Consider the following 11401-nt stretch of genomic DNA (forward strand, 5'->3'; position numbering starts at 1 on the left):
ATGGCTGAAAACAAAGAAAACCACATTTCAATCGATAACATTCCATACGAAATCTTGTATCAAATCGTCTCGTTGATTCCTTTGAAAGAAGCTGCAAGAACCATCATTCTTTCATCTTCATGGAAGCACTTATGGGCACCAGTTCAAGTGTTCGTAAACATGGATTTTGATCGAATAACAACTCAAGAATCTGGTCAACAGATGAACCAGCTCATCTCTTCTTTCTTAAACACTTACGAAACAAGTTACCAGATCCTCAATCTTTCTTTTCTCGAACCAAAAACAGTTAGCGAAGAAACCCTGTTCTTCAAAGCCATTAAAGGAGTAGACAAAGAGCTTCACATATGCTTCAATGGAGAAACCCCCACAGATTTCGGTCTAACTATTGAATTGCCTTTGTGTAAGAACGCCCATTTTTGTTCTCTAAAGACCCTCCACCTTAGATCCATCACCAGCCTGGCCGGAAGCTTCCTACCGGAGTTGTTTTCCAGTTGCTGGAACCTTGAAACCCTAACTCTTGAAAAATGCAGTGGCTTGCAGAATATTGACCTAAAAGCACATGGGTTTTTGCAGAAGTTTGTGGTTTTGGACTGTGAAAACATGGAAAATGTTACCATTTTATCAGCTCCAAACCTTAAATCTTTCTGCTATCGAGGAACCCTGGTTAAAACTGAACTTGAAGACGTACCAGCGTTGTGTGATGTTACCCTAGACTTTAAGGGCTCTACTGCCTTACGTGATCACAGTGAGTTTGATAGTGAAGATATCGTCTCTCTTCTTGCTTCTCTCAAGGATGTTGAGGTACTCACTGTAAGTGGGTGGCTACTTGAGGTAAGTTTTACATTTTGAAAAGATATTCAGTAGAATCAATGATTTTTAGGTTTTTACAGAGATTATTTTGTTTCGATATTAGGCATTTTGGATACTTGTGTCTTTCTCTATCATCGTCTTAGTCTTCCTTTGAATATAACTAATTTGTTTTATTTCGTCTTCTGGTTGGACAAAAAGTGGTTATGTACAAGAGGAGTAATATTTGATGACTTTGACTTCATGTTCAACGAGTTAAAAGAGCTTTCATGGATCGATTGTTGCATGAACAAACAAAAGAGAGATTCACTTGTTTGCTTCTTAAGCATCACACCATCCTTGGAGAACTTATTCATAAAGGTACCCTCAATCCAAATCTAATGTACAGCTAAAGCTTCACCTTCAAATACTTATGGTTGAAACGAGTTCCTTAAAAACTGACCCACAAATAAATTTCTTGCTCTTAAAGCAGATTGACAAAAAATGGAGTACGAAACCATGTTCACATTTTCACCAATCTTGTCCACAAGCTTGGACCAATGAGGCAACCACGTCTAGTGATTGGAACCTTAAGCATATGAAGGTGGTGAAGTTTTTGGGGTTCAAGATCGAAGAACAGAACCGAATGTTGGTTTCCTTGATAGATGTTTTACTGAAAAAGGCCATTGTGATGAAGAAAATGAGTGTTACGGAACCTGAAAACAAGCTTTCATGGTCTGTAGCTAAAGTCCCTCGAAGTCATTTGAACAAGATGGAAAAAGCATCAACAACAACTTGTCACCCTTCTAAATCTTCTCTACTCTTGTCGTCATTGGACAACAATTGTTGTTTTCGGTTAACGCCAACAAGTGAAAATGAAATTGTTCCAAGATTTCTAGTGGGACTTCAAACCACTCGTCACCACCCTCGCTATGGACTCGCTACACCACTCCCTAACCTTCGCTAGATGACTTGCCGCTGATGGCTCGCTACACCTGTAGCGAGAAAAGAGAGAAAAAGTATTGGGTTGTGTGATTGGTTGTGGGCATGCATTATATATATATATATATATATATATATATATATATATATATATATATATATATATATATATATATATATATATATATATATATATATATATATATATATATATATATATATATATATATATATATATATATATATTTTCAAAACAAAACCTATTAAAATCATATACTATCCATTCGTATATTTTTCAACCTATACATGCTAAACTTATGTGGCAATAAAAAAACCTATGTAGCAATGTGTTACCACTTTCTCTACATAAACATGGAATAATGAAAACTAATTATTTAAAGGGTTTAAAACATCCTTTTATGGGCTTTATTGGTACATATTTATTGAAAACTTTGATCTTCTAGCTTTTAATAAAAAAAACTCAAAAAAAAAAAACTTTCGTTCAAACAAAAAGCTACAAATTCAAAACTACTTCAATTGTCATTAACAAAAATTTCTTTTAGATTTTAACAAACTGACTTAAATACTCTTTAAAATAAATAGAGTAAATTATACGAATGGTCCCTATGGTTTAAAGTAATTTGCACGTTTGGTCCCTAACTTATTTTTTAACTTGGAAGGTTCTTGCCGTTTGTTTTTGTTACATGTTTGGTTCCTACTATTTGTTTTTGTTAAGCGCTTGGTCCCCATCTTACCTAAAAAACTATTATTTAAGTATGGAAAAATTGTGGGGTAGGTAAAGTAAGGTGATGTGATGTGGGTGGGGTTGGAGGTGTGTTTATTTAAATAAATTAAAAAATCAATGACAAAATAGTCTTTTTTAGGTAAGACATGGACTAAACGTGTAACAAAAACAAACAGTAAGGACCTTTCGAGTTAAAAAAATAAGTTAAAGACCAAACGTTCAAATTACCTTAAACGATAGAGACCATTCATGTAATTTGCTCAAATAACAAAAACATATCCATATTTTTTATAATTATCTTATACAATTAAATATAAATATATTTTAAAAATTATGGTGTCTTTATTTGAAACAAAATATATCTTATACGATTTAATATATAGTCTAATAATTACGACGTCTTTATTTGAACCGGTATTTGAATCAATCATATCAACGTATTTTATAATTTATTAAGGGCTAATCTCATAAAAGACTTTATATTTTTTTTTTCCGGATTAAACACCAATTTTATTTTTTGTCTGAAAAATACCTTGTATTTTTTTTTCGTTTTTTCCAAAGAAAACCTCAAATTTGTCTTTTTTTTTTTCTTTTCCAAATAAACCCTCCACCCTCTAAATATTTCTAAATAAACCCTCAACTTTTCATAGTTTTTCTAGAAGAAAACCCTCACATTTTACAGTTTTTTCTAGAAAAAATGACTAAAATGGCCGGATCGGGAAAAATGAAAAAAATATAAGGTCTTTTTCAGGCAAAAAAAAAAAAAATTGAGTTTAGTCCGGAAAAAAACATAAATTATAAAGCTTTTTATGAGATTAACCAATTTATTACTAATTTATATCTAACAAAATAATAAATATTTATTATATGAATTTATAAACCAAAATTAATATCATACAACAATATAGTTTTTTTTTTAGGTTTCGAAAACTTATAATATGCAAAGAATTTTTGGTATTAGTTCTTACAAATTAAAAATTCTTATTAATTTTATTTAAAAAAAATCGCCCATTTACTTATAATTGACATAATTTTTTTTACCAATCGAGAAGTTTATAACCAATGCATTTAGTATTAAAATTTGGATGGTTTTTAAGTTCTGATAATTATAGTTTAAAAAGTCAATTTATCCTTATTATATTCTAGTTTTACTTTATGTCCATATGTCATTTTATGTAATTTTACATACTTTAAAATATTTTAGCTACTTGTGCCGAATAGTGTAACATCCAAAAAATTTCAATAAATTTAAACTTTTCAAAACAACTCATTTACTTATAAAAGCTTTTACAAAACCATTGTTTTTAAAACATGATTTAAAACTAGAGTCTCCCAAGAACCAATCAGTTGTAAAACCAAGGATGTGTACATAAACAAAACTGTAAGCGCGAAGCTTAGTGAGTTCCCCCAAAGTACCAACACACAACATATAACATATTCAAATAACAACATGTATTGGGTCCACATCTAAAGACTGGATTACCCTTGAGCCCATAGTATGAGTCTCGCTTGCCTATCGGGCCCACAACTCATATTTGGCTCGCTCCGGAGCCCACATCATAAGTCTGGTGTAACACCCATAAAATTCAAGCCAATTTTAAACTTTTTCAAAACATTTAAAGCCAGTAGTTATTACAAATTTGTTTCCAAAATAGTCTAATATCAGAGTTTTCCTAGAGACATAAATAAAACATGAGGAGCTGTATGATCACGCCTTCGCCTTGCCGCGATCCCTTGATGTACCTGAAACAACAAACTGAAACTATAAGCCTGAAATCTTAGTGAGTTCCCCCAAAATACCCATACCACAACAATACTCATATAATCATAAACAACATACTATAGATCTAATCAACGATCGAGTTGGAATACCCCAGGCCCTCAACCAATCGGTTGGAATGCCAACATACTATGAGTCCAATCATCCTTGGGATGGAATACCCGCAGGCCCACAACCAGCAGGTTGGAATGCCCACATACTATGAGTCCAATCATCATCGAGAATAAATACTCACGGCCCACAACCAACAGGTTGGAATGCCCATGTCTATTGGATTTCGCACAAAGCAGATAAGCCTTAACCGCCAAACAAACATGTGCACATATAACAGATAATCACATAACAGTCTATAGACAACGAAATGATCAAACATATCATACCACATAAATACATAATACCATCCTATCTATCAGGATACCAATCTAACATATCATGCTAACATATCACATAATACCATCCTATAACCAGGACACCGATCTAACCAGGTCACTAAGCATAAACATAACCACATCCTAACTACCAGGATGCAAACAAATAAGCATATCATGCCATAAACAGATACAATCCATAAAGGGCCGGACTTGGTGCCTTAGACCCTGTTGATATAGTGAGGATAACTCACCTCGCAAGTAGTGCTGAAGTATTGTAAATCTCTAACTGCTGTCTCGCCGGGAATCCCAAACTATTACACAATAAATACTAAGTTAATACCCAACGTAACCTTCTTGACTAAACGTCCACACCATTCATTAAGTCCATTCTCTTTATTGGGTCAAGGCTCAAATACCTAATCCTTGACTTGAAAGTTCATATGTAAGGCCCATTAACGGCCCAATTTACTAAATTGGGCCCAACTTCCTAATTGGGCCTAACCGCATGATCCACTATCACTACTTGGCCTAAAATATCTTATTTACAAAGTCCAGCAAAGGCCCAATTCCATTTAATCCATAACCAGCCCAAAATCCAAAGCCTATTTGACAAGGGCCCAACAGAGGACGTATGCGGGGCGTACTCCTCTGGTATGCGGGGCGTACTCGACCAGATGTTGAACACCATCGGGGTGGTTGACCCAGTACGCTGGGTGTACTGGATTTACGCTGGGCGTACTCAATAGTTTGCCAAAACCTTATTAAGTGCTTAATAGCTTAAGCACTTAAGCCCAAACTTCAGATCTAGAGACCTAACATGCCTAGGATTCATAAAGTCATGAACTTTATCACTTTGGACGTCCATAAAGTTCTTAATGCTTGGTCTTAATCCATTAAGACCTTATTTCTCTTTGCATGGGACACATACAACTAATGAGACCTCATTTTTATCACTCAAGGTCCCTTCAAGAGTCTGGAAGGATTACTCTTTTCGTCCAAATCACAACATGCACCACCTTATGGATTTTAGGACAAGAAATGCTTCTAATAAAGTAAAATGATGAGATCTATGCATATATGCATAAAGTTTGGAACTTTATACCTTATGGGGCTTCTTGAGCACAAACTAACTTCATATCTACAAGCTTGATCTTCTTCTCCAACACTTTGATGAAATACCTTCCTATTAAAGAACTTAAGAACACACCAAATAAGCTTAAACACACAAAGGAAATGCTAGGGTTTGGGGAGGACGAATGTAAACTGTGGAGGCTGAGGTAAGGGGGGTTTTGATGCTCATAATGTTGCTTATATAGGCCCCAAACCCTAAATATAAGCGTTTCACAGCGTACACAAGTGTACGCCCAACGTACTAAGGCGGACCTTAATACGCTTAGTGTACTCTTATGTACGCACATCGTACTCCCTTTTGGCCCAAGTTTGCAAACTTGGTCTTTAAACTTATTTTGGCTCTTCTATTTCAACCCCAAGGACTATAAATGACAAGGTAATGATAAAAAAGGGTTCGAGAATACCTGCCAAATCTCGGGATGTTACATCTGGCTTGCTCTAGGGGCCCACAACTTATGTCTGGCTTGCTCCCTGACCCAATTAGTTATCAGACTGGAATACCAATGTTCAGCCATCAGTACGAGTCTAGCATACACAACATATCAGTGAATATCAGGATATCAAACCAATGGGCCGGCCTTGGTGCCTTTGACCCTTAAGTACAGTGAGGAAAATTCACCTCGATCCGTTGATAATCAAATAACTGCTCGTACCACCGAACCAGATAAACTCGTGCCAATTAACAATAAATACAATCTTAATCAATAATTAACCCGCTAACCCAAAATACCCTTAGGTCAAACTTGGCCAACCCCTGTCAAAGTCAAAGTCAATGGTGAAGGTCCAAAAGTCAATATTTCTTCCCAACAGAGTACGCCTTGTGTACCAAGAGAGTACGCCCATCGTACTTTGATGTTGACCAATAGTGGGGCGCTGACTGTGTATGCGTAGCGTACCACCAGGTACACCCAGGGTACTCAGCCCTACTACAAAACTCCATTAAGAGCTTATTTCAATAAGTTCTTACATCCAAAACTCAGATCCAAGCCCAAAATGATGTCCTAAGTCATAAAGCTTCCAACTTTATGACTTTGCATGACTATAAAGTGCTTAATGTCCAAAACCCTAAGTTCTTAACCCAATAAGACGTCATAACTCTTGCATGGAAAGGATATAATGGCCAAGATCACATTTTTATAGTTCATAATAGCTTTATAATGGATAAAATTTCCAACTTTATCCATTAGAATGGTCCCAACAAACAAGATCTAGCCTTTAAGTCTCAAAGAGACCCAAAAATTCATCTTTTTCAACCTAATACATTAAGTATAAGTCTCTAACTTTCAGATCTGAATCAAAACGATGATTAGATGGATAATGTTTCAAACTTTATCCATAACAAGGTCACAAACTTTCAAGATCTAAACTTTATTCACTAAAATGACCAAAAGCTCATGTCATCCAAAACTAGTTAGATCTAACAAATGCATCATCAAAATTCAAACTTTATACCTCTAGAAGATAGATCAAGGTGAACAAATTCCAGATCTACAAGTTCTAATGCAACCAACACTTCTCCAAAGTGCACCAGGAATACTCCAAAGCACTCAAAAATACCTTCTTTTATCACACAATGCTTAACTAGGGTTAGGGTATCATGGAAGGGGTGTTGGAGGGGTGGAGGTTGAGAATGGAGTGGGTTTGGGGGAGTTCAGGAGTTTAAATAGGTCTCAAAACATGAAAATAGGGTTTGGGCTTTGATTGCGTACGCCCAACGTACTCAGGGTGCCTCAGTATGCCCAACGTACTCCCCTTTGTACGACTAGCATACTCAGCACAGCCCACAACCGACCAAACTTCAAACGGCCATAACTTCTTCGTTCTAACTCCGATTTTGACGTTCTTTATATCCACAGAGAGGTAACGAGAAGCTCTACACATTTATCAAATTATCCTTGCATTAAAACTTTCCGAACAAAAAAACCAAAATTCATAAAAGCATGAATTGACACTTTACCAAAATACCCATTGGCGCCAAAACACAGACCGAACTCCCGGATAATCCAAATTACATTAACCACACCCAAATGGGTCTAAATCTCTTTTCCTCAAAGGCCCTAAGCCTGATGATACTATGCCTTCGAGTCACCACCCCACATAGGAAACGATTTGGAATAGGGCATTACAACTCTCCCCCACTTAAATTAGATTTCGTCCTCGAAATCATTCCTTACCACCCTCTTAAGAACCAACATTCCGAAAAAAACCCTTCTAGTGCTGAACAAGTCACTGAACCCATAATTGTCGATCCAAAGCACTACTTCTATATTTCTGAAGCCCCATAACTTGCCTGATGAAAACATCTGATACAAAAATATCATGACGAATTCCAATGCGAATCTCATCTATATAACCGCTACAGAGAAGCACGAGCAATGCCAACATATTCTATAACTTCCTAACTATAAGACTGAATCAACTCAATCAATATGCTTCCTTAGACCGAGAACCCATCAGATCTAAACTTTGGAATGCATATTCCATAATCGATATTCATCCTTTCATTGAACCCACCCTTTGGCTTTGACTAAGAACACTACCAAACACACGGAATGAAGCACTCAAAACACATCGATCGCGAATTTCAACCACTTCCAAATCCATAAGTTGTACTTAAAACCTTGAACGAACCCTTCACTACTTAGCACGCCATTCGCAACCACTAATCCTACGAGTAAAGATGAGAAATCTAGGAATTTTCACATTTTCCTCCAATCCTTATCAAATCAGGTATACCCCCCACCTAACAAATTACTTGAGACATTCACAATGAACTTCATGATTCTGGAATCCATAAACGATACCCAACCTTGGTACCCAAACCCTTATAATAGCTCACGAACCAACATGATTTATAATGCAAACACTCTGCATGAGACTTTCAGATGCACGAATGATACTACCAATAACCCTTAACTCCTTAATCTATCCAAACCAACTGATTCGTGAGTCTCCCGACTTCCATCAACGCTCCAACGCCGAAAATACCACAAGAAGAAGAAATGAACAATCATGATCACTAGGCCCACAACCTATGTCTGGAATACCCCTATAAGGTCCTCAGTATAGGTCTAGATTTCCTCTAAGCATACAACATGAGTTTGGAATGCCCTACTCAACCCTCAACCCATGTCTAGATTGCTCCCGATATTACACCGATCTTGTTGACATTACATCATTCACCCAACACCCTAGGCCTAAAGATACTCACATTATTACATCGCCTTGCAGGGACCTAAACAACATCCCTCTCAACTCCAACCAAGCACAAAAATGCTAAAATCTTACCACGCACAATTCCTTTCACAAAACAAGCTGCTAACAATGCAAAACCCTACGAAAACATGGCCACACACGACCCAAGAATAGGATAAACGGTCGTACTCTTGATCCAATTCAAAGGATATAACCCAAAAAGAACCATGTATGTAATTCGAACCAAGTGCTCCAATGCTATCTTGTCCAGCTCACATATATCCCTCTCAACAATATAAAATGAATTTACCACAATGCACATCCTTAAGGAACCCATAACCTCATCCAAAAGGAAAGAAATACCAGAGTTCTATTGAAACGACACCTTAATCAATAACATAAGACATCCTCATGATCGTTCGAAACAAGATCCCATACTTGATTGAGACTGAACAAATTCCACCAATATGTAACTAGCTCGAGAAGACTGCCAAGGTGATCCTGAATGCTACCATAAACCTGAGACTGATACGAACTAAAATTCCACACCACCATTGAGGGTAAACATGCCCAGAGACCAAAGGGACATAAAACATAGTGAACTTGATGATAGGTTGACATGTCCATTGAACTTCAACTGTCACAACTTGAACTTTCAGAGAACCTCTATTGAATGATGAACGAAAAGACCAATGATCGAGACTGCATTGAAAACTAACCCAATACACCGCTTCTATAATACCCTTAACTTGACCAAGTATTAAACCGAAATCTCGCATACCCACATCGCAAACCCCTATGAACCATTCTTCCAACATCACAAACTCAAACAGATCAATGATCCTCCAGACAGAATACCTAGTTCTCCCCCACTTAGGCTTCGAACTACCACCAGTGGCGGAGTCAGAAATTTTGATACGGGTGTACAAACATGATTAAGATTCAAAATAGTAATGTAAATAGTTTTTTAGTATTTAAATTCGTAAATGAGAAAAAAATTAATTTAAGTAAAAATTACAATTGAATCCGCCAACACTTCATGTCTTGAAATCGATCAATGATATCGTCACCACGAACTTGTAAAAACACATCCTTGCAAGTAAAAGTGACTAAAAATCATTTAAAAATTGATCATTCATGCTATTCCTCAATTTATTCTATCTACACTTGTTATAGCAATCATAAAATATATATTTTATGTAGTTATTCAATCTCATGCATTAAAGACATGGTACAATGCCTTTAGCAGGGGGTACAATAACATAGAACCTGTTTACAAATAATTTATTTTTATATCTAAAATAATTTTTTTGGGGATGCTGTTGTACCCCCAACGCCCCAGTAGCTCCGCCACTAACTACCACCCACTGGTGTTGTGAACAAACCATATCTTAAACCGGCTTAACCAGGTACAACCACCCCTGACTCATGGAGTGTAAAACATGTGCAAGATGATCTTCCAGATAAGGATCAAACAAATCCTAAGAGAATCCTGAATTTCAGCTGATGACCTCCGAAATTTTCCAATCATGTAAATGCCTAAGAAAATACTGACTTACGATCCAAAACATACCCTCCTTGCCTACAATCCCAACCGTCACTCTGGTACCTAACCTGCCTATAACCTAAGAACACGAAACCTTGATTGCATCACAAAGCATCCACACCAAATCCATCCAACTGCGTACTTTCATGCTGACATATTGTTGCAAAACATCGCGACAAACAGAGCCCATGTTGGGTTTGCATCCCAACTCTGACAGTCACAAGCCTGCTCACTTCTTCTCTGAACTCGGAAAACTGAAAGAGCATTATCCTTGCTGCATATAGCGACAATCCAATCCATCAATCCACCACTCAATTTACAGCTGCAATTCCCAAGCCTATCATAACAATCGTTTCCTTCTTGATTCCTGTGACTCAACGCACGACCTCGAGCAAAACCCTCGAGACCTCAAAAACAAAAACTCATCAAGGTCTGAACCAATCAACCCAAACCGCTATCACCACTGGGGCTCAAAACAATTACCAGACCTATCCTTATGCTTGAGCATCCATTACCAAAAGGTTGACTAATATTGGACCACTGCCATGAATAATGGTATCAAACCATGCTATATATCCCAACGAGCCTTTAGAACCCCCGAAATTTTCCTCAATTCGAGTATGGATCCTATACTTCCAGTAGTACGGGCCCAATACTACCTTCTATACCTACCCATACTTTCCTCAAGAATCATCTCGGGTCCTCTAAGACCTATTCATAAAATACTCCTAAAACCTGCTCAATAGCAAAACAGCCGCACTAAAATACTCCCTTGGCTTTCCTAGGATTCCCCACCTCCCCTGCCATCAGCTGCTGAGGGGCTCCGATCAATGCCGACCAACCACTTCATGAATACAATTACACATGAAAAAACTTAAATAATCTTTCGACAAAAGGACCCAACC

General features: G+C 37.0%; 1 protein-coding gene across 1 annotated transcript; it reads left to right on the plus strand.

Moving 5' to 3' along the window:
* LOC111887487 (F-box protein At2g39490) lies at positions 1–1753 on the plus strand. The gene is made up of 3 exons (XM_023883658.1): positions 1–831; positions 1009–1167; positions 1280–1753. The coding sequence occupies exons 1-3, from the start codon at positions 1–3 to the stop codon at positions 1751–1753; spliced, it is 1464 nt and encodes a 487-aa protein (XP_023739426.1).
* The last annotated feature ends 9648 nt before the right edge of the window (positions 1754–11401 follow it).

Source organism: Lactuca sativa, chromosome 6, assembly GCF_002870075.4.
Source record: "Lactuca sativa cultivar Salinas chromosome 6, Lsat_Salinas_v11, whole genome shotgun sequence".
In the NCBI taxonomy this organism is placed as follows: Eukaryota; Viridiplantae; Streptophyta; class Magnoliopsida; order Asterales; family Asteraceae; genus Lactuca; species Lactuca sativa.

Excerpts from the sequence above, each read along its gene's own strand:
- LOC111887487 (XM_023883658.1), top strand. The coding sequence starts at position 1 with ATGGCTGAAAACAAAGAAAACCACATTTCAATCGATAACATTCCATAC. Across the intron at positions 832-1,008 it reads TAAGTGGGTGGCTACTTGAG|TGGTTATGTACAAGAGGAGT; the intron begins GTAAGTTTTACA and ends TTGGACAAAAAG. Across the intron at positions 1,168-1,279 it reads TGGAGAACTTATTCATAAAG|ATTGACAAAAAATGGAGTAC; the intron begins GTACCCTCAATC and ends CTCTTAAAGCAG.